The sequence below is a fragment of the Trematomus bernacchii genome, unplaced genomic scaffold, assembly GCF_902827165.1.
Source record: "Trematomus bernacchii unplaced genomic scaffold, fTreBer1.1, whole genome shotgun sequence".
Classification (NCBI taxonomy): Eukaryota; Metazoa; Chordata; class Actinopteri; order Perciformes; family Nototheniidae; genus Trematomus; species Trematomus bernacchii.
In genome coordinates this window covers 1,134,360-1,156,451 of record NW_022987786.1, presented here as the reverse complement: position 1 = coordinate 1,156,451, position 22,092 = coordinate 1,134,360, and the positions used below count along the sequence as shown (strand labels likewise).

General features: G+C 42.1%; 2 protein-coding genes across 3 annotated transcripts in view; one reads left to right on the top strand and one right to left on the bottom strand.

Moving 5' to 3' along the window:
* The first annotated feature begins 3,426 nt into the window (after nucleotides 1–3,426).
* zgc:153896 (uncharacterized protein LOC569930 homolog) lies at nucleotides 3,427–12,961 on the top strand. Its single transcript, XM_034149504.1, has 6 exons — nucleotides 3,427–3,788; nucleotides 5,874–6,019; nucleotides 8,089–8,299; nucleotides 8,602–9,008; nucleotides 11,282–11,504; nucleotides 12,722–12,961. Exons 1-6 carry the CDS (start codon nucleotides 3,545–3,547, stop codon nucleotides 12,787–12,789), a joined length of 1,299 nt encoding a protein of 432 aa, XP_034005395.1. The 5' UTR covers nucleotides 3,427–3,544; the 3' UTR covers nucleotides 12,790–12,961.
* Nucleotides 12,962–16,348: 3,387 nt separating this feature from the next.
* Nucleotides 16,349–22,092, bottom strand: part of LOC117497540 (sodium bicarbonate cotransporter 3-like) — a 68,913-nt gene continuing 63,169 nt past the window's right edge. For both annotated transcript variants that reach the window (XM_034149507.1, XM_034149506.1), the window contains exons 19-25: nucleotides 21,492–21,743; nucleotides 19,428–19,496; nucleotides 19,053–19,226; nucleotides 18,654–18,785; nucleotides 17,708–17,790; nucleotides 17,506–17,607; nucleotides 16,349–16,989 (exon numbers count right to left, since the gene is read on the bottom strand). In XM_034149507.1, the coding sequence (XP_034005398.1) occupies nucleotides 16,908–16,989; nucleotides 17,506–17,607; nucleotides 17,708–17,790; nucleotides 18,654–18,785; nucleotides 19,053–19,226; nucleotides 19,428–19,496; nucleotides 21,492–21,743 (894 nt within the window). In that variant the 3' untranslated portion in view covers nucleotides 16,349–16,907. The remainder of the gene's footprint in view (nucleotides 16,990–17,505; nucleotides 17,608–17,707; nucleotides 17,791–18,653; nucleotides 18,786–19,052; nucleotides 19,227–19,427; nucleotides 19,497–21,491; nucleotides 21,744–22,092) is intronic.

Genomic DNA, 22,092 nt, shown 5'->3' with positions numbered 1-22,092 from the left:
TATCACCACAATGAAACACGTCCTGAAGAATGTCATGCAAAGCTGCCTGCCTGCCTTCCTTTGATTCTCTCTGAACTGCCTGGTCGTTTTAATGTTTAATTTCCACCATTTGTGCAGATAGCATGAAGTAGAAAAGATCGCCGATCGCCGATGCTAGCGTTAGCGTTAGCATTTCTCCCCCGGGATTAAATTGTGTATTATAGAATGATCACACCGGTGACAGTACTATTAAAAGGGTTCACGAAATATGACTACTACTCTTACTGTTTAACATTTTGGGTTACTTAATGTTACTTCATGTTAAGGCTAATACAAATGACAAGGCTGTAATGCTAACTAACGTGCTAGCTACTAGCTAGGTAGCTAACTTGATCAAGCCACTCCTGGTCCTTTCATCAGACGGGAAGCAAAAGAACGAGCAAGACCCATTGCTGGTTTGATAACAACCTGGTACTAAGCACACAGGCATCTTGTTAAAGTTATCTTATCTTAGCCAGCGCCATATAGATAGATTATATCTATATGGCGCTGATCTTAGCTATCTCAATTGTGCTGATCTTAGTGTCTCAATTGTGACATCACTTACGGGACTCTGGGATTTGTAGTCTTTCTAGTTGCGTATTTTTCATAGTCTTATATTTCAACAGTTTTACGACAAACTGTGACTTTTTTTACATGGAAATGATTTTTTAAGATTGACAAACATCATATGTGTAATTCATGGCACAATTCAAACGGGATCGAAAGATACGTTTTCTCTCTCCATTGACTTCAATACATTATTTTTCCGAAATAAGGTCCCATGGGGCGGAAGTAGAAGGGCGTGACTTCGCCTCTCGATACAGAGATGCTGTATGAGAAACCAATGTGAGTTAGGAACATTGAACAGTGTAAATCTATTCTAGTAGACCTCAACTATGGAACTATGATCAGTAGAAATGGCCGTGGGACCTTTAAGGTTACTTTGATTATGGGACTTTGGTGAGCCCTCTTTACTTTTTGCTTATTTAAACATCACCTTGTGGCTTCAGCAATCAGTTTCCTCTCTTTTCTCTCTCTCCCGGTTATTTTATATTGTGTTGCTTCCCTTTGTACCCCTAGTCCAGGAGAGAACGTAACTGTTGTGTTCAGTTGTGTTTTTATCGTGTTTTTAAAACATTGACATACTACATTTCTAACCACCTGTCTCTCTTTATCAGAAAATGAATTGGCTTTATTACCAAGTAGGTTTACACACACGAGGCATTAGCTTTGGTATAAGTGACAGATACACAGAAAGAAGAACAATAATAATAAATAGTACTATTATAAATCGAATAATAATAATGCACAAAATATAATTATTTTGAAAATATAATAAAATATGACTGAGAGTTAATCTGATTTTAAACGTAACGTGTTCAGGATTGAGAATAAAAACAAGGTATTAATGATAATTGTATTATTTAAACATGATTAATTATTATTAAAACCCTTGTGAAGTCCCTCGATAAAAAAGATTTGGAAAATAGCTGGAAATAATGTCTGTGGAAAACTAACCTGTTTGATAAATGCACGTTTTGTTCAGCCGGATCATCTCCACATGTCTACCCTACTTTCATAATGTTCTAATCATAAATCTAATGGCCAGAAGCAAAATGCTAACGTGATGCTATAAAGGAACTACAGGCGAGTCCAGCAGCACGACTTCAACGTCACGCCAACTTAAGATCCATATTCAGACACACAGATTCTAAATGGTACGAGTTGAAGCGTTTGTTTGAACAGTTAGCAGGAGGCAGGTACTTGCTTTCAAGCAGAACAGGGCAAACACACTTAGAGGAGTGTTTACGTGTTCGGCGTAATGACGTACAACGTCCTCAACTTCTGTAGTCCTATTCAGCCACTTGGTAACAACCATCGTTTTTCAGACACGTCAACTCTTCAGAAATCACCAGTGGGGTCACTGCTGATGGATTTAATGTCCTAGAACAAAACGTGATCCGTCTCTTCAATGTGTCTCAACCACAGACCTTATTTCCAGATATTTTCCAAAATCCTATGGAGAGATCCCATTGGCTCTGAGACCAGGGAACAGGAAGTGGTGAAATGCTGACTCACCTCCTGGTTTTAGGACTTGTCACTGCACCGCTCTCTAACTGTCTGTCATGATATAATAATAGCTGTTATCAGCCGGGTCCACAGCGTGCAGATGATCGATAATAAAAACATTTCCTGCTGATAGTGGAAGGTCCCGTCCTTCACCGCTGATCTCTATCACAGCTATAAACACTCTGATCCTGCACTTCAGGGAGAGGACACATACTATGCTCTGGAAATACTGTGCAATTAAAACGCAATATGTTTCTTCAGTAGAAGTCAAGAAGGATTATCAGCTGAAGAAACAAAGTAAAAAAACTGAAGTATTTCCAGATTTTTAAGTAAACATTTCCAGAAAAATAGGAATGATCTTTAAAAGAAAAAAAGGTAAAAATGTGTTTAAATGTTTCAAGATTTCTTTTTAAAGAAATGGGAATATATTGACAAAAAAGTGGTAATAATTCCAGATTTGAAGGAAAATGTGGAATACTTAGTTTTGTACTTCAGTAAATACATAGTTACATTCGAGCACTGCAGGCAGGTGATTCTAGGCGGAGCCACACAGGTGTACAGACAGACAGGTGAGCCTCAAACAGACAGGTGAGCGTCAGACAGGTGTGCAGATAGACAGGTGAGCGTCAGACAGACAGGTGAGAGACAGACAGGTGAGCGTCAGACAGGTGAGCCTCAAACAGACGGGTGAGCTTCAGACAGACAGGTGAGCTTCAGACAGACAGGTGAGCTTCAGACAGACAGGTGAGCTTCAGACAGACAGGTGAGAGACAGACAGGTGAGCGTCAGACAGGTGAGCTTCAGACAGACAGGTGAGCTTCAGACAGACAGGTGAGTGTCAGACAGACAGGTGAGAGACAGACAGGTGAGCGTCAGACAGGTGAGCTTCAGACAGACAGGTGAGCGTCAGACAGACAGGTGTGCAGATAGACAGGTGAGCGTCAGACAGACAGGTGAGCCCAGACAGACAGGTGAGCCTCAGTCAGGTGTACAGACAGACAGGTGAGCGTCAGACAGACAGGTGAGCCTCAGTCAGGTGTGCAGATAGACAGGTGAGCGTCAGACAGACAGGTGAGCCCAGACAGACAGGTGAGTGTCAGACAGACAGGTGAGCTTCAGACAGGTGAGTGTCAGACAGACAGGTGAGCTTCAGACAGGTGTACAGAAAGACAGACAGACAGACAGACAGACATACAGACAGACAGACAGACAGGTGTGTGTGCAGACAGGTCTCCTCCCACAGACAGGTTTCCTCCCACAGACAGGTGAGCCTCAGTGTACAGAGTGACAGGTGAGCTTCAGTCAGTCAGGTGTCCTCTCAGGTGTGCTCTCAGGTGTGCTCCCAGGTGTCCTCCCAGGTGTCCTCCCAGGTGTGCTCCCAGGTGTCCTCCCAGGTGTCCTCTCAGGTGTCCTCTCAGGTGTCCTCTCAGGTGTCCTCCCAGGTGTCCTCATCATGGACTGGATCCTGCCTCTGTTGCTCTCGCTCAGCTGTGCTGCCGGCGTGCCTCTGAGCAGGGCAGCGTCCGGGCAGAGGAACCGGCTGCTGCTGATCTCCTTCGACGGCTTCAGGTGGGACTACGACCGGGACGTGGAGACGCCTCACCTGGACCAGCTGGGACGGGAGGGGGTCCGGGCGAAGTACATCACCCCCCCCATGCTCACCATGACCTCCCCCTCGCACTTCACCACCATCTCCGGTGAGAAGCCGCTCTAACTACTCTGTGTTTATTCCATATACTTTCGGTTCCAAAATGTCAGAAAATGCCATTTCCACTCTCTCCATTGCAGAGATGACCTGCTCTCCTCTGCTTGCTATCGTATTCATCTGAATACATGACAATTAAAAACATCCCCTTGTCCTTTAAGAAGCTTGGATGGTTATGTTTTCACTCCTTTCTGATTATTTGATCATTAAATCTTTGTTATCTACTTACAGCAAAGAGGAAACACAGACATATAGTTTAATATGTTTCCTCAACATACTTCCTCGGCATTGTCTGTGTGTGGCTGTTAGTTAGACTCCTTGGTGGATAATTGATTTCTGTGGTTGTTAAATATTCAAATACATTTGTTTTATTCTAACTTTGTGTTAAAGGTCACGTATTATGCAAAATCCACTTGTTCATGTCTTTTCTACATCAACATGTGAAACAGAGGGGATTATGGGATGCTGCAATAGGCGCTTTCACACCAAGTACTTTGCCGTACTTAGTTCATGAGAACTCTTTAGTTCTGATGAACTAAGTACAGATCGCGTTCACACCGGAATAAGTCCCTGGGGAGGATTAGGCAAATGAAGCCGCTGACGTCACTTCTTCTTCTTCTGCTTTGGGTTTACTGGCAGGCCACAAACCACGTCACGGCGTATACTGCCACCCGGAGTCCCCGGCTGGAAGTCCCCGGAGTTGGGGAAGGCTTCAGTAGAAGCTGCTGGGACTCCCAGCAGCTTCTACTGAAGCCTTCCGAGTAAATCGCCAGAACGCCGACACCTCCTCATCTCCACCGCTCCCATGTTTTCTTTTGTGTTGCCATAAGTTAGTCTCTCTGCGTTTGTGCGCGGGGCTAATGCTAATGCTAATAATGCTAATGCAAGCAAATAAAATGGCAGCTTCACAAAACTTTTTGGGAGTTTTACGGGGCGTGGTTTGCAATCCGCCCAGCCAATCAGACATAGGAACCTTTTTCTCCCATGAAAGTGCCTGCTCTCTAGCAGGGACTGAAAAGGGGGTGAAAAGGTTCATGAACTAAGTCCTAGTTCGGGATTTATTTGGTGTGAACGCAAATCTTCAAGAACTATCGGAACTAAAGTGGGAAAAGTACTGCGGTGTGAAAGCGCCTCATGATCTGTTTGGTGTTTCAGCCAATCAGAGACAGGCTCTGGATATATCTGAGACCTGTGATATATTGATGAAAAACAGAATAATAGGGGACCTTTAAAATAGATTTCTATTTTGTGTTAATAATAATGAAAATGTGCATCTACAAATATATGTCATATTTATACATGATTTATTCCATACATTTAATCCATAAACTTGTACACATTTTTCTATCTATTTTTACATATTTACAGTTTTAGAATAATCATTTGCACTTTCCATTTTAATTTGTTCCGTTTAATTTTAACTTTGTTTTAATTTACACATTTTTTAATGTAATTATTTTAAATGTATTTTTTCTATTTCTAATTTTAATGTAAATATTTTATGTATTATTTGTTGTTTTACTTATATTTAAAAAATAAATGTTCTTATGCATTTTTTTAATACAATTATTTAAAAATATATATATTTTACAAATCATTAAATAATCTTTTATACTTTTAGTTTTTAGCACTTTCATGTATTTTTGTGAAAATAGATTGTTACTTTTATTTAGCATTTTCTTATGTTTGAAATGCTATTAAATGTGTTTTATTTAAACTAAGTCTTTACATATTCACACTGTGCTTGTTATAGTATCAACATCTTTAAATAAAATAATTGTTTGTGTTTTAAATCCATTTTAAGTTTTTATTTTACATTATTAAAGTGTTTGGTTTTAGCACAAATATTTTCTCTTTCATATAATGTGCACTTTTAATACGTTTTAAATTCAATGTTTTGTGTGTTTTATTGTCTTTAACACATTGATCTTTCACAGTGGACACTTTGCATTACTTTGCGTAGTTAACTATCAGTAGTAATTGTCCTGACGTCAGCGTGTGGAAGATAAAGGCTGCTTCCTGGAAACCCTTTCAGAATAAAAGCCCCTCTATAAATATGTTGTTTTCTGTTTTTCAGGCAGATGGGTGGAGGACCACGAGGTCGTCCACAACATGATGTACGACGCCAAGACGAACCTGAAGGTCCCTCACCGGGAGGCGCTGACCCGGTCCGAGTGGTGGGATAACGGAGTTCTGCCGTTATGGATCACAGCCCAGAACCAGGTGAGACCTCCAGCTGCTCAGAGGTGGGAAGTAGTGGAGTACAAATACTTCATTACTGTACTTAAGTACATGCTTCTGGTATCAGTACTTTACTCCACTACTTATTTTTCTGACGACTTTTTACTTTGACTTCTTACATTTTGAACCCAAATACCTGAACTTTCTACTTCTTACATGTTGAACACAAATACCTGTACTTTCTACTTCTTACATGTTGAACACAAATACCTGTACTTTCTACTTCTTACATGTTGAACCCAAATACCTGTACTTTCTACTTCTTACATGTTGAACACAAATACCTGTACTTTCTACTTCTTACATGTTGAACACAAATACCTGTACTTTCTACTTCTTACATGTTGAACACAAATACCTGTACTTTCTACTTCTTACATGTTGAACACAAATACCTGTACTTTCTACTTCTTACATGTTGAACACAAATACCTGTACTTTCTACTTCTTACATGTTGAACACAAATACCTGTACTTTCTACTTCTTACATGTTGAACCCAAATACCTGTACTTTCTACTTCTTACATGTTGAACACAAATACCTGTACTTTCTACTTCTTACATTTTGAACACAAATACCTGTACTTTCTACTTCTTACATGTTGAACACAAATACCTGTACTTTCTACTTCTTACATGTTGAACCCAAATACCTGTACTTTCTACTTCTTACATGTTGAACACAAAGACCTGTACTTTCTACTTCTTACATGTTGAACACAAAGACCTGTACTTTCTACTTCTTACATGTTGAACACAAATACCTGTACTTTCTACTTCTTACATGTTGAACCCAAATACCTGTACTTTCTACTTCTCACATTTTGAACCCAAATACCTGTACTTTCTACTTCTTACATGTTGAACCCAAATACCTGTACTTTCTACTTCTTACATTTTCCAAACAGGCTGGTTCCTTTAGTTTGAATGTGTGTTTGGTGGCGTGATCATTATTATTTAGAGTCATTGCGTGCCTATTGATTTGAACACGATCCGTGTATCCATCATTTCCTGGTCTTCTCTAAAGAAGAGGTGTGGGGGAAACTTCTGTGTAGTAATGCATGGAGTCACCGACTCAGGAAGGAGACACGGTGAGAGTTGGAGCTTTGATGTCAAACACTGATGGGTTTATTCAGAGTATTCGGCCGGAGGATTCACATCACAAATCAAAGAGTCAGAGGTTCTGACTACACGGTAGAGTTGCCACGTCAATTCTGAAGAACCTCTCTCTATGCTAGACCTTTTAACTGGTTCACAGAGAGAAATCAACATCTCTGAAGGAGTAGACTAAACAGCTGGGAACACTGAACCACCTGCGTCCGACACTCATGGCCTCAAAGATTTCACATCTTAGAGTCCACAAACACCGATAAAGAAGTGCCTCAGTGTTCTCACAACAATTACCCTTCGTGCCAGACAAGTTGACCGGTCACAAACTGGTAACAACAACACATATGGCACCAAGGCCTTTCCTTAAAGGAGATAACAGACGTCAGAGTAGATCATAAAACGTCACAGAGCAAAAGGTTAGATATCTAGAAGAATTATTCCTTAACAAGAGGGACCAATGAAAACGTTGTCATGTTGCCGTTGTTCAGCATGGAAACATTCATTAGCTAACAATGACATTATTGTTCTATTAATATAAAGGGAGGTCAGGTACTCTTTAAAACAGCTGCTAGTTATGGGTACTTTTTACTGAAGTACATTTCAAAGCCTCTTTACTTTTACTTGAGTTAAGAAGTTTAGTCAGTACTTCTACTTTTACCAGAGTATGTTTAAACACGAGTATCTGTACTTCTACTTGAGTGAAGGATGTGTGTACTTTTGCCATATCTGGTCATGATTTTTTATCCTAAAGCAAATAATCCATCAGTGTTTGCCATCAAAGCTCCAGCTCTCCTCGTGTCTCTCCGAGTCTCCATTGCTCCAGAAGTTTCCATCACAGTAAAGGTTTCTGGATGTAAATGTTCCTGTAGTAACCACGCCCTGGCTGCACCTGTCTTGGTTGAAATGCCTAGTCAGTCCGTTTTCTTCCTCTGTGTTTCAGGGTCTGAAGACCGGCTCCTTCTACTTCCCGGGCGGCGCGGTTAACTACAGCGGGCAGGCGGTGAACCGGGTGCTGGTCGAGGACCCGCGGCCCGCCAACGAGACAGAGTGGAAGCAGAACATCGACACGGTGCTGAGCTGGTTCTCCGAGGAGGACTTCCACCTGGTGACGCTGTACTACGGAGAGCCAGACAGAGTGGGACACGACAAAGGTGTTAGGATCTGTTTGTTTTCTGTTTGAATTAGAATGATCGCAGTCTGTCATGTCTGTAATTGTCTCCTGTCTCTGTGTTCCCTCCTGTTTGATTGCCTGATTGTGTTCCCCTGGTGTTTTATCCTCCTCAGCTGTGTCTTGTCGTCTTGATTGGTCATATTTGTATTTAAGTTCTGGTTTTCTGTCTGGGTTTTGTGGGTTCTCTTTGTGATTAGAGGGAAAGACAGTTCTTGTCTGTTTGCATTGAATAAGGTTATTTTCAGTTAAACATTCGTCTGTCTGCACTTGGGTCAACAAAAGGACCCGACCACCCTGACAGGAAGACCATGATCCGGCTGATCGACCGCACCATCGGATACCTGCGGGAATCCATCGCCCGCCTCCACCTGAGCGACAGCCTGAACGTCATCCTCACCTCCGACCACGGCATGACCACGGTGAAGAAGCGTCCGGAGGTGGAGGAGCTCGTCCTCAACAAGTACCTGAACCTGGTCCAGCTCAACAGCTTCGAGATCCTGGACTACGGAGGGTTCGGTATTCTGACTCCGCGGCCCGGGAGGGAGCAGGACGTGTTTGACGCTCTGTCCAAGGCGCCCAATCTGACGGTTTACAAGAAGAACGAGTTCCCAGAGAGCTTCCACCTCGCCAAGAGCAAGCGGCTGCCTGCCATCGTGGTGGTCGCTGATCTGGGATTCAACCTGAACTCCGTGAGTCCATTTACCGTCAATCTGATCCGTTCTGTCTCCTGTTGCCTTTAGTGTTCAAGTTCAACAACTCCTCATCATTTCCTGTCCCCTGGTCTGGAGGTCAATGGTTTTCTGAATGTGTTTTTGGTAATTAGCCTGGATAAAGGTCTGTGGTTAACACAAGCTGAAGAGATGAATTCTACAACATAATATACATCAGTAAATACCCTACTGGGGAATTAAAAAACGGCGGTTGCTAACAAGTGTCTAAATGAGACGACGTCATCACGCCCAACATTAGCCACCTTTAGCTTAGCGGTGGTGACGTGAAGTCATGTGACCGTGCTGTAGTTCCTTTATAGCCCAACATTACCCTCCTTTAGCTTAGCGGTGGTGACGTGAAGTCATGTGACCGTGCTGTAGTTCCTTTATAGCCCAACATTAGACACCTTTAGCTTAGCGGTGGTGACGTGAAGTCATGTGACCGTGCTGTAGTTCCTTTATAGCCCAACATTAGCCACCTTTAGCTTAGCGGTGGTGACGTGAAGTCATGTGATCGTGCTGTAGTTCCTTTATAGCCCAACATTAGCCACCTTTAGCTTAGCGGTGGTGACGTGAAGTCATGTGACCCGTGCTGTAGTTCCTTTATAGCCCAACATTAGCCACCTTTAGCTTAGCGGTGGTGACGTGAAGTCATGTGATCGTGCTGTAGTTCCTTTATAGCCCAACATTAGCCACCTTTAGCTTAGCGGTGGTGACGTGAAGTCATGTGACCGTGCTGTAGTTCCTTATAGCCCAACATTAGCCACCTTTAGCTTAGCGGTGTGACGTGAAGTCATGTGACCGTGCTGTAGTTCCTTTATAGCCCAACATTAGCCACCTTTAGCTTAGGCGGTGGGGACGTGAAGTCATGTGACCGTGCTGTAGTTCCTTTATAGCCCAACATTAGCCACCTTTAGCTTAGCGGTGGTGACGTGAAGTCATGTGACCGTGCTGTAGTTCCTTTATAGCCCAACATTAGCCACCTTTAGCTTAGCGGTGGTGACGTGAAGTCATGTGATCCGTGCTGTAGTTCCTTTATAGCCCAACATTAGCCACCTTTAGCTTAGCGGTGGTGACGTGAAGTCATGTGACCGTGCTGTAGTTCCTTTATAGCCCAACATTAGCCACCTTTAGCTTAGCGGTGGTGACGATGAAGTCATGTGACCGTGCTGTAGTTCCTTTATAGCCCAACATTAGCCACCTTTAGCTTAGCGGTGGTGACGTGAAGTCATGTGACCGTGCTGTAGTTCCTTATAGCCCAACATTAGCCACCTTTAGCTTAGCGGTGGGTGACGTGAAGTCATGTGACCGTGCTGTAGTTCCTTTATAGCCCAACATTAGCCACCTTTAGCTTAGCGGTGGTGACGTGAAGTCATGTGATCGTGCTGTAGTTCCTTTATAGCCCAACATTAGCCACCTTTAGCTTAGCGGTGGTGACGTGAAGTCATGTGACCGTGCTGTAGTTCCTTTATAGCCCAACATTAGCCACCTTTAGCTTAGCGGTGGTGACGTGAAGTCATGTGATCGTGCTGTAGTTCCTTTATAGCCCAACATTAGCCACCTTTAGCTTAGCGGTGGTGACGTGAAGTCATGTGATCGTGCTGTAGTTCCTTTATAGCCCAACATTAGCCGCCTTTAGCTTAGCGATGGTGACGTGAAGTCATGTGACCGTGCTCTAGTTCCTTTATAGCCTAACGTTAGATTTTACTTCAGAAATCATAAAGTGGTTTTAATATGTAGAGATTATCCTGCTAATTAAACATGTAAATATCATTAACATTTGTTTGACACAGAGATTATATTTAAGCAATAGCTCACGACAGGCCGTGGTATATGCTCAGTATATCACAGCTAAGGGGCGTGGTTCGGCCCGACCGTTGCGTAAAAAGGAGGGTTTCTGCCCCGTTACTTCTCCGCTGTTTTCTTGTCCCAGTTTGCTTTTCAGCCCAACTGTATACAGTTTTTCTCAGACGCGGAGGGATACTGACTTGTTGTAAAAAGTAACTACAATTCTACCCGTGGTATACGCTGATTATATCACGGCTAAGAACCAATCAGATTGCTTGATTTGACTTGTCCGTTTTATAATCTGCAATAATCCGAAATCCCATTGGTCCAGGGAGATGCTGCCTTCAGGGTCCAACACAGAAATACCACATCCCTGCAGCTCTCTAGGGAAATAAATGTGTATCAAAGTCAGGATGTGATGATCTCAATATTTCTTTAATCCTTCATCTGTTTGTTTCCCGCAGAGATTCATCGTGTACGTGAACAAAGGCGACCACGGCTTCCATAACGGCGAGATGGACATGAAGACGATCTTCTGGGCTGTCGGACCCGACTTCAAGAAGAACTTCCTGTCGGAGCCATTCGACAGCATCCACATCTACCCTCTGATGTGCAAAGTGCTTCAGATCGATCCGGCACCGCACAACGGCTCTCTGAGCGTCACGGAGAAGCTGCTGCTGCACGGAGGTCCGTCACGTTTTAGATTTTATTCAATTTATTGAACATGTTAGAAACCAAACAAACAATGATAATAATAATAATTATAATAAAGAGAAGCAAAATAAAAAAATAAAAAGAGTTCAAGGTATAAAAATGCAGTGTTACTCCCAACACTGGTCTTGATGATGGAGTGGAGTGCAGTGTTACTCCCAACACTGGTCTTGATGGAGTGGAGTGCAGTGTTACTCCCAACACTGGTCTTGATGATGGAGTGGAGTGCACCAGCTGGGCGTAAAAAAGTAGGTCTTAACTCTAGCGTCGGGCTTAGCTACATCCGACTTGGTGATTCGAATTCACACCGAGTGAACCAGGCCTGACTCGTCACGGTCGTAGCTCCGCCTCGTCTTAAGATGCGCGTCCACGTCAATACACGCAAAACAGTAATTGTTGCCAAGCAACACACGTCTACATAATTTAACACACAAACTTCTCCATTCAAAGTAGGGCTGAACGATGAATCGATTTTAAATAGAAATCGCGATTTTAAATGATGCGATTATCAAATTGCAAAGCCTGCGATTTTTTTAAACATTTTTCTAACATTATTTTCTTTTTTTACATTATTTTTTTTTTTTTCCACACCAATCAGAAGTGCTGTGCTCCTCATGTACCAGCCATTGTTAACAAATCAGAAGTGGCCCATGATAGAAGGTGATAGAAGCCCTAATTCAAAGCAGCCCGTTAGCGTGAAATCTGAGCGCAATCAGCGCCTGCAAGGTTGGGGCGAGCGCTGCGTTTCTGTCTGACCCGTGCTGGAGTTGAGGGGAGATCTCCTCGATTAATTCATAAAGGGCTTGTCTGCCGAAACGAAACCTCTATCAGCTCACTGAGTAGATGTCCAGTGGGTTTGTTCCATCACAGACGACTCTTTCTCTTCTGAATGCCCTTTCGTTGTTAAACCTGTAAACAAGACGCACTGCCATCGTTATTTTCCTTCTTGCCTGTTTTACATTACCATGGATACGATTTACACCTGCACCATACTAGGCATAAAAGTTACACCCAGGCGCAACGCTTAGAGGGCTTCAGTCTAAGTGGTGCGCTAGTCATAACTTTAGTTTGGTCTTAACCTTCGGTTCTGCGTCGGACGTAGAGTTACGCCCAGCTGGTGCACTCCACTCCAGGTGTGCATGTCTGTTACTACCATTATGAGCCAGTATAACTCCTTTGTGTTTCTGTTTCAGGGTCCCAGAGATATCATGTGTCCGTCGCTCTGCTGCTGACGCTGCTCTGCTCGCTCTCTCTGATCTAACACTTTCATATTCATATTTATGCACAATAACCACGTTTGCTTTTTTATTGTATTGTCCTGCTCGTAATGTTCTGCAGTTAGTTAGTCACTGTCAGTGTTAATGTCAGCGCTATGCATATTCAAATAAATGTTAAGACTTATTGATTTTCATGACTTTTCATTTTGTGAATAAATACCATTAAAGAATAATGTTTACCAAGGGTCAAAGTAACAAAGTGACATCACAATGAAACACGCTCTTATTGGCTAGCTCTCCAACACATTGTACGTGGCAGGCCGTAAAAATAAAGAGCTTTTTGAACCTTAAAGCATGGAGACATGTCCCAGTAGAGACACTACATACTGATATACACCTGAACATCAGCAGGAGAGGACTCTTTAAAGTAGAGACACTACATACTGATATACACCTGAACATCAGCAGGAGAGGACTCTTTAAAGTAGAGACACTACATACTGATATACACCTGAACATCAGCAAGAGAGGACTCTTTAAAGTAGAGACACTACATACTGATATACACCTGAACATCAGCAGGAGAGGACTCTTTAAAGTAGAGACACTACATACTGATATACACCTGAACATCAGCAAGAGAGGACTCTTTAAAGTAGAGACACTACATACTGATATACACCTGAACATCAGCAGGAGAGGACTCTTTAAAGTAGAGACACTACATACTGATATACACCTGAACATCAGCAGGAGAGGACTCTTTAAAGTAGAGACACTACATACTGATATACACCTGAACATCAGCAGGAGAGGACTCTTTAAAGTAGAGACACTACATACTGATATACACCTGAACATCAGCAGGAGAGGACTCTTTAAAGTAGAGACACTACATACTGATATACACCTGAACATCAGCAAGAGAGGACTCTTTAAAGTAGAGACACTACATACTGATATACACCTGAACATCAGCAAGAGAGGACTCTTTAAAGTAGAGACACTACATACTGATATACACCTGAACATCAGCAGGAGAGGACTCTTTAAAGTAGAGACACTACACACTGATATACACCTGAACATCAGCAGGAGAGGACTCTTTAAAGTAGAGACACTACATACTGATATACACCTGAACATCAGCAGGAGAGGACTCTTTAAAGTAGAGACACTACATACTGATTTTCACCTGAACATCAGCAGGAGAGGACTCTTTAAAGTAGAGACACTTCATACTGATATACACCTGAACATCATCAGGAGAGGACTCTTTAAAGTAGAGACACTGCATACTGATATACACCTGAACATCAGCAGGAGAGGACTCTTTAAAGTAGAGACACTACATACTGATATACACCTGAACATCAGCAGGAGAGGACTCTTTAAAGTAGAGACACTACATACTGATATACACCTGAACATCAGCAGGAGAGGACTCTTTAAAGAAGAGACTCTACATACTGATATACACCTGAACACCAGCAGGAGAGGACTCTTTAAAGTAGAGAAACTACATACTGATATACACCTGAACATCAGCAGGAGAGGACTCTTTAAAGTAGAGACACTACATACTGATATACACCTGAACATCAACAGGAGAGGACTCTTTAAAGTAGAGACACTACATACTGATATACACCTGAACATCAGCAGGAGAGGACTCTTTAAAGTAGAGACACTACATACTGATATACACCTGAACATCAGCAGGAGAGGACTCTTTAAAGTAGAGACACCACATACTGATATACACCTGAACATCAGCAGGAGAGGACTCTTTAAAGTAGAGACACTACATACTGATATACACCTGAACATCAGCAGGAGAGGACTCTTTAAAGTAGAGACACTACATACTGATATACACCTGAACATCAGCAGGAGAGGACTCTTTAAAGTAGAGACACTACATACTGATATACACCTGAACATCATCAGGAGAGGACTCTTTAAAGTAGAGACACTACATACATCCTTCATGTTTTCCTCATGCCCGGACCTCTGATCAGTTTGGATATTTCAAACAGAGTTTTTATCAGATGAGATAACGTGTCATTGATGACCTGCGAATGTGTCGTTGGTGTTTTTACTTCAGGAAGCATTTTGTTGGATTTGAAATTGATATGTTAATTTAGTTTCTATCTTTACATAAGGATTTCTTCCGTCGTCCACTTGTCGTTAGTATTTCCAAGCAGACAAGTGTTAGTGGACTCCGTTAAGGAAAATGAGCCCATAGCGAACAACCTTGAAGGCAGATTTGAAAAGATAGTAGAGCTCAATGATTCCAAAGCATCATAAATGCACAGCTGAGTTCAAGGTGCATTCACTGAGTTCACGTGACAGCCTTTTTTAATTACTGCACGTATTTTATTCCATTCTATTTCAATGTAAATACAGCTATATGTTTTATTATTTTTTAATGTTATTATAGTTTTCTTAAAATAGTGTTCTATCTGTGTTTTTAATTTTAGTTTTCACCATGACAGCAAGTCAAATTGCTCGTATGTGTCAACCTACCTGGTGATAAACCTGATTCTGAAAAGAGGCGTCATGCTTACCTCTGGTGAGTTTAGAGGAAATTACTAGAATACTTTTTTTGTCAGAAATTGATTTTTTTATTCGAAATTTGACTTTTTTTCTTAAAATTTGACTTTTTTTATCCGAAATTTGACTTTTTTTCTTAAAATTTGACTTTTTTTATTCGAAATTTGACTTTTTTTCCTCAGAATTAGATTTTTTTCTTAAAATTAGTTTTTTTGTCAGAATTAGTATTTTTTACTCGATATTTGACTTTTATGTCCGAATTGTTTTTTCTTCCTCAGAATTAGATTTTCGTACTCGAAATTTCGCTTATTACTCAGAATTAGATGTTTTTAAGAATTTGACTTTTTCTCAGAATTTGACTTTTTGCTATATATGTTTTAATGTTATTATACTTTTCTTAAAATAGTTCTCTATCTGTGTTTTACATTTTTGTTTTACTTTAATTTATGCACCACGACATCAAGTCAAATTCCTCGTACGTGTTAAACTAACTGGTGATAAACCTGATTCTGATTCTGAGGACAGCAACGTGCTCCAATAAGTGACCGAATGCTGCCTTCAGGTGGTTTTTCTGAGTAAATGAATCGCTATTCACAAAGTTTTCAAAGCCACCGGACACCATTGAGAGGGAGTGCGTCGTCTTTCAACCAGAAGGTTGTTGGTTCGATCCCAGCCCGTACAGCCAACATGTTGATGTGTCTTTGGGCCTGATACTGAACCCTGAGGTGCTCCTGATGGCAAACTGTGTGTGTGTGTGTGTGTCTGTGTGTGTGTGTGGCCTAGCATTACCATCCTCATGGGGACCTAATGGAGGTCCCCATGAGGGGAATCATTCATTTTAGGGTGAAGACTTGACTAGGGTAAGGGTTAGGGTTAGGGTTAGGCACGTGTTGGTTATGGTTCAGGTTAGGATAAGTCTCCAGGAAATGCATGTAAGTCAATGTAATGTCCCCTGAAGTGATGTATACATGGTATGTGTGTGTGTGTGTGTTTGAGTGTCTCATTAACCTGAAATGTGATGTATTTTAATAAATAATGGGTCAGATCTGTTGGTCGTCACCAAACCGAATTTATTAAAATGTCAATACGCAGTGACGTCATTCAGGCACAACGGTGAACAAACACACACATGCACAGACACACAGACACACAATCAGCATGATGGATTAAATTAAATAGGTCTGAGGTGAAGAGCCTTGTCAAAACAATTAAAAAACGATTACAATTATAATTCAGTTGTTTTTTTAAATCTGACCAAAGAAACTGAGGAAGCTGTTTCTTAAGTCGGCGGCCATTTTGGCTCCTGGGGTCTCATCTTAAAACGATGACAATATAAAAAATTCACCTCGTTAGAGAAAACGCACGGTGAGGTGAGGTGAAGCATGATTGGCTGTTCCCCCCAGACTTTTGACCTCAGTGATTGGTGCCCCCGTCCTCCTGCGTCATAACGAGACGCTGCGTCATAACGAGGCGCTGCGTCATAACGAGGCGCTGCGTCATAACGAGGCGCTGCGTCATAACGAGGTGCGTCATAACGAGGCGTAATAACGAGGTGCGTCATAACGAGGCGCTGCGTCATAACGAGGCATCATAAGGAGGCGCTGCATCATAACGGGGTCTCAGCGTCCATGACTCTGCGCCCGTCCTCGTTCTCCACGCTGATCTGGACGCTCGGCAGCTTCTCCTGACTGCAACACAACAGCAACTTTTGTTAATTTATGTTAAATGTCGAAATAATTCAGTTTGATCTCATATATACTAGCTGATCATAATATTTCTTTAAGACATCTTTTGAGGGCTTCAAACGTCTGTTGTCAAATTTAGAAAATGTTTTAAATCCTCAATCAAAATTCTGAATTGTAGTGTTTCATGTGATGACATTTTATTATTAAATCTACTTTACATGCTTCCAAACTGTCAGTTCTTATAAATGTGTATACAGCCGGTGATGTAAGGGCTTGGATTTGATCTTTTATTATTATTCAATATTCTTACATTTCTTACGTTTAGATTATTATTTTTACATCTTTTCTTTTCTTTCATAACAAAATTAAGCAACATTCATGAAACCAGTTCTTAATTTAAATGTTTCGGGGCTAAAACAGCTGCTTTGGAGGATAATGAAACGATGGGGAATAAACGAGCATTAATAAGTGAGTGAAGAACTTTAAAATAATAATGTGTTTTTATGACATTTCTCTCACCTGCTGCAGCGTTTCAGAGCTCTGCCGCTGTCAGAGTTCATCGACCTCCAGATCCCACTCTTAGACATTTCATCTGAGATGTTCACCTCCGAGGGGTCCGCACTGCACACACACACACACACACACACATATATATATACACACACAATATATGATCTGTGCTGCAGTGTATTTACACGGATCATAGTGATGTTAGACTCACCGTCCCTTCAGGGCTTGAATCGGGAAGCTGATGTCGTACGGAGCATCGTCATCCACCTCCTCCATCATCCTCCTCTCAGCGTCCTGCAGAGAGAAACACACACACACACACACACACACACACACACACACACACACACACACACACACACACACACACACACACACACACACACACACACACAACACACACACACACACACACACAACACACACACACACACCACACACACACACACAACACACACACACACACACACACACACACACAACACACACACACACACACACACACACACACACACACACACACACACACACACACACACACACACACACACACACACACACACACACACACACACACACACACCCACACACACATCACAATCACACACACACACACACACACACACACAAAATGTGGTATTTTTTCTTCAATTCTGACTTTGAGAATCTCAAAATTCTGACTTTGTTTTTTTTGAAACCTTTTTTCAATACGTTTTCCTGAAAATTGGGATTTTCTGAAAATCACAAAATTCTGACCTATTTTCAAAATTCATACTTTATTTTGAAATCCTCAAAATTCATACTTTATTTTTATAATCTCAAAATTCAGACTTCTGAAAATGTTCCCTTTTTTTCTCAAGATAATTTTTTTTAAGTTTACCTTAAAACTTGAATATTCTGAAAATCGCAAAATTCTTACTTATTTTTCAAAATTCAAACTTTATTTCAAAATTTTCAAAATTCATACTTTATTTTGAAATTCTTAAAATTAATAATTTTCCTGAAAATCTCAAAATTCTGAATTCTTCAGAAAATCTCCCCTTCTGTCCGTGAGTTATTATAAACTGAGCCTTGTAAATATCTAAACATATAACCTAGGTAGACAGACAGGGTATCCTTTCTGATTTGTAATGGTGTGGATTTATTGTATTTCTCACCTCCTTCTCCCTCTTCTTCTTGTCGTCCTCCTTCTTCTTCTTGCTCTCCGGGATCAGGTCGTCCAGCCAGCTCAGCTCTCTCTTTGTGAAGCAGAAGTCCAGAAGCTTCCGGATAAACACCAGAGCCAGGACCTGCAGAAGAAGAGGCAGAAGAAGTACTCAGATAATGTACTTAGGTGAAAGCTTTAGATTTACGGCAGTGTATAAATACTCTGTTACCAGTAAAGGTCCTGCATTCAAAATCCCCCAAAACTTTATAGGGATACTGTTTTTATGACAGTTGCTGCATTTGAAAATAAAATAGAAAAATAATGTAAAAATGTGGACAAAAAATACTCTTTATTTGAGGATTCTTTTCATTTTGGGTGTGTGAAAGTGTGACAAAAGGCTTCCTCTCACCATCATGGGGAAGACGACGGCGGCGGCCGAGGCTTTGATGGTCCAGAGGACGATGAGGCAGGTGAGCTGCACACAGGTGAACACGTGCACCTTCCACAGAGGCACGTAGCGCAGGTAGATCAGGTCCGACTGGTGTTTGGCCGGCATGCAGAACAGCTTGATGCGGTCAAACAGCTGCAGGATGCACACACACGTATTTATTTATATTTGAGACGTTTACATTTTGGATTGTTTATTTCTAGTCTTTTAATTTCTCCAACGTCCTATTGATCGCTAATGCACCTGCAGGACTCTTGCTCTTCAGTTTGTTTTTGGTGGTTGAAAGCCTGCTGACTAAATGCTAAGTTATGTAATGATGCAGCAGGACGGACAGACCTGGATGCCTTTGAGCGAGGACACGCCCATGTAGAGGAAGACTCCGTACAGGACCGGCATCGGGATCAGCTGTAGACAGAGGACAGGGAACATACTGTAAACACATGCTGACACTACAGGGAACTAGACTGTAAACACATGCTGACACTATAGGGAACTAGACTGTAAACACACGCTGACACTACAGGGAACTAGACTGTAAACACATGCTGACACTACAGGGAACTAGACTGTAAACACATGCTGACACTACAGGGAACTAGACTGTAAACACATGCTGACACAACAGGGAACTAGACTGTAAACACATGCTGACACTACAGGGAACTAGACTGTAAACACACGCTGATACTACAGGGAACTAGACTGTAAACACACGCTGACACTACAGGGAACTAGACTGTAAACACATGCTGACACTACAGGGAACTAGACTGTAAACACATGCTGACACTACAGGGAACTAGACTGTAAACACATGCTGACACTACAGGGAACTAGACTGTAAACACATGCTGACACTACAGGGAACTAGACTGTAAACACACGCTGACACTACAGGGAACTAGACTGTAAACACATGCTGACACTATAGGGAACTAGACTGTAAACACATGCTGACACTACAGGGAACTATACTGTAAACACATGCTGACACTACAGGGAACTAGACTGTAAACACACGCTGACACTACAGGGAACTAGACTGTAAACACATGCTGACACTATAGGGAACTAGACTGTAAACACATGCTGACACTATAGGGAACTAGACTGTAAACACATGCTGACACTACAGGGAACTAGACTGTAAACACATGCTGACACTATAGGGAACTAGACTGTAAACACATGCTGACACTAAAGGAAACAAACTGTAAACACATGCTGACACTAAAGGGAACTAGACTGTAAACACACGCTGACACTACAGGGAACTAGACTGTAAACACACGCTGACACTATAGGGAACTAGACTGTAAACACACGCTGACACTACAGGGAACTAGACTGTAAACACATGCTGACACTACAGGGAACTAGACTGTAAACACATGCTGACACTAAAGGAAACAAACTGTAAACACACGCTGACACTACAGGGAACTAGACTGTAAACACACGCTGACACTACAGGGAACTAGACTGTAAACACATGCTGACACTACAGGGAACTAGACTGTAAACACATGCTGATACTACAGGGAACTAGACTGTAAACACACGCTGACACTACAGGGAACTAGACTGTAAACACATGCTGACACTACAGGGAACTAGACTGTAAACACATGCTGACACTACAGGGAACTAGACTGTAAACACACGCTGATACTACAGGGAACTAGACTGTAAACACTAACTGATACTACAGGGAACTAGACTGTAAACACACGCTGACACTACAGGGAACTAGACTGTAAACACATGCTGACACTACAGGGAACTAGACTGTAAACACATGCTGACACTACAGGGAACTAGACTGTAAACACACGCTGATACTACAGGGAACTAGACTGTAAACACATGCTGACACTATAGGGAACTAGACTGTAAACACATGCTGACACTACAGGGAACTAGACTGTAAACACACGCTGACACTACAGGGAACTAGACTGTAAACACATGCTGACACTACAGGGAACTAGACTGTAAACACATGCTGACACTACAGGGAACTAGACTGTAAACACACGCTGATACTACAGGGAACTAGACTGTAAACACATGCTGACACTACAGGGAACTAGACTGTAAACACACGCTGATACTACAGGGAACTAGACTGTAAACACACGCTGATACTACAGGGAACTAGACTGTAAACACTAACTGATACTACAGGGAACTAGACTGTAAAAGTATGCTGAAGTATTTAAGGGCCGTATTCTGCTTCCCTGTAGCGTGTTCTATAGATGTTAGTGCATGTAAATGGTCTGCAAAGGCTTAAATCCCTGTGTTTCCTCCAGAGGGAGTTTCTCTCCCACACACTCCAATGGCAACATTCGGAAAAAGGAAAGCACACACTCCACCTGAGGCCGACAGGTGTTACCTCACCTTGAGGGCGGAGGTCATGAAGACGGAGCAGCCCATCAGGAAGAAGATCATGAACCCGGTGACGCGCTGCTCTTTGATGCCCAGGAACTTGGGCTGCTCTCCGGGCGCCGCGCAGCACGACTCCAGCTTCAGACTGTTGACGTGCGAGATGGAGAGCACGGTCGCCGCCACGAACCACGGCAGGCCCATGATGGAGCAGACGCCTAGCATCACCGCCACGATGAGCAGGTCCAGGTGATAGCCACAGCCCTTCTGCAGCCCACACACAGGAACCACATCATTACTCAATATGAATTTAAGAAGTTTAAGTAAAATTAAACAAAAAAACTATCAAATAAAATGAACGGTGGCCGAAAGGTGCCAACACGATACAACCGTCCTAAACTCTTTCATTAGGACAAGCGAGCTGCAGATTCAGAAAGGATGCAGATCAGTGACGTGCGGTGAGGTTCATGGCTGGTGAGGCAGTGCCTCTTCCAGAGTCAGATTTACAAATATTATGTTATTTTCAAAAGCTGTTTTTGTCTGATGTTTCGATTCATTTTAAACAGACCGTTCAACAAAAGGATACCCAAAAAATGTAGTTTCATTTAAATATTGG

Coding starts and splice junctions, on each gene's coding strand:
- zgc:153896 (XM_034149504.1), top strand. CDS start 3,545: ATGGACTGGATCCTGCCTCTGTTGCTCTCGCTCAGCTGTGCTGCCGGC. Junction 3,789..5,873: donor GCACTTCACCACCATCTCCG/GTGAGAAGCCGC, acceptor TCTGTTTTTCAG/GCAGATGGGTGGAGGACCAC. Junction 8,300..8,601: donor CAGAGTGGGACACGACAAAG/GTGTTAGGATCT, acceptor GGTCAACAAAAG/GACCCGACCACCCTGACAGG.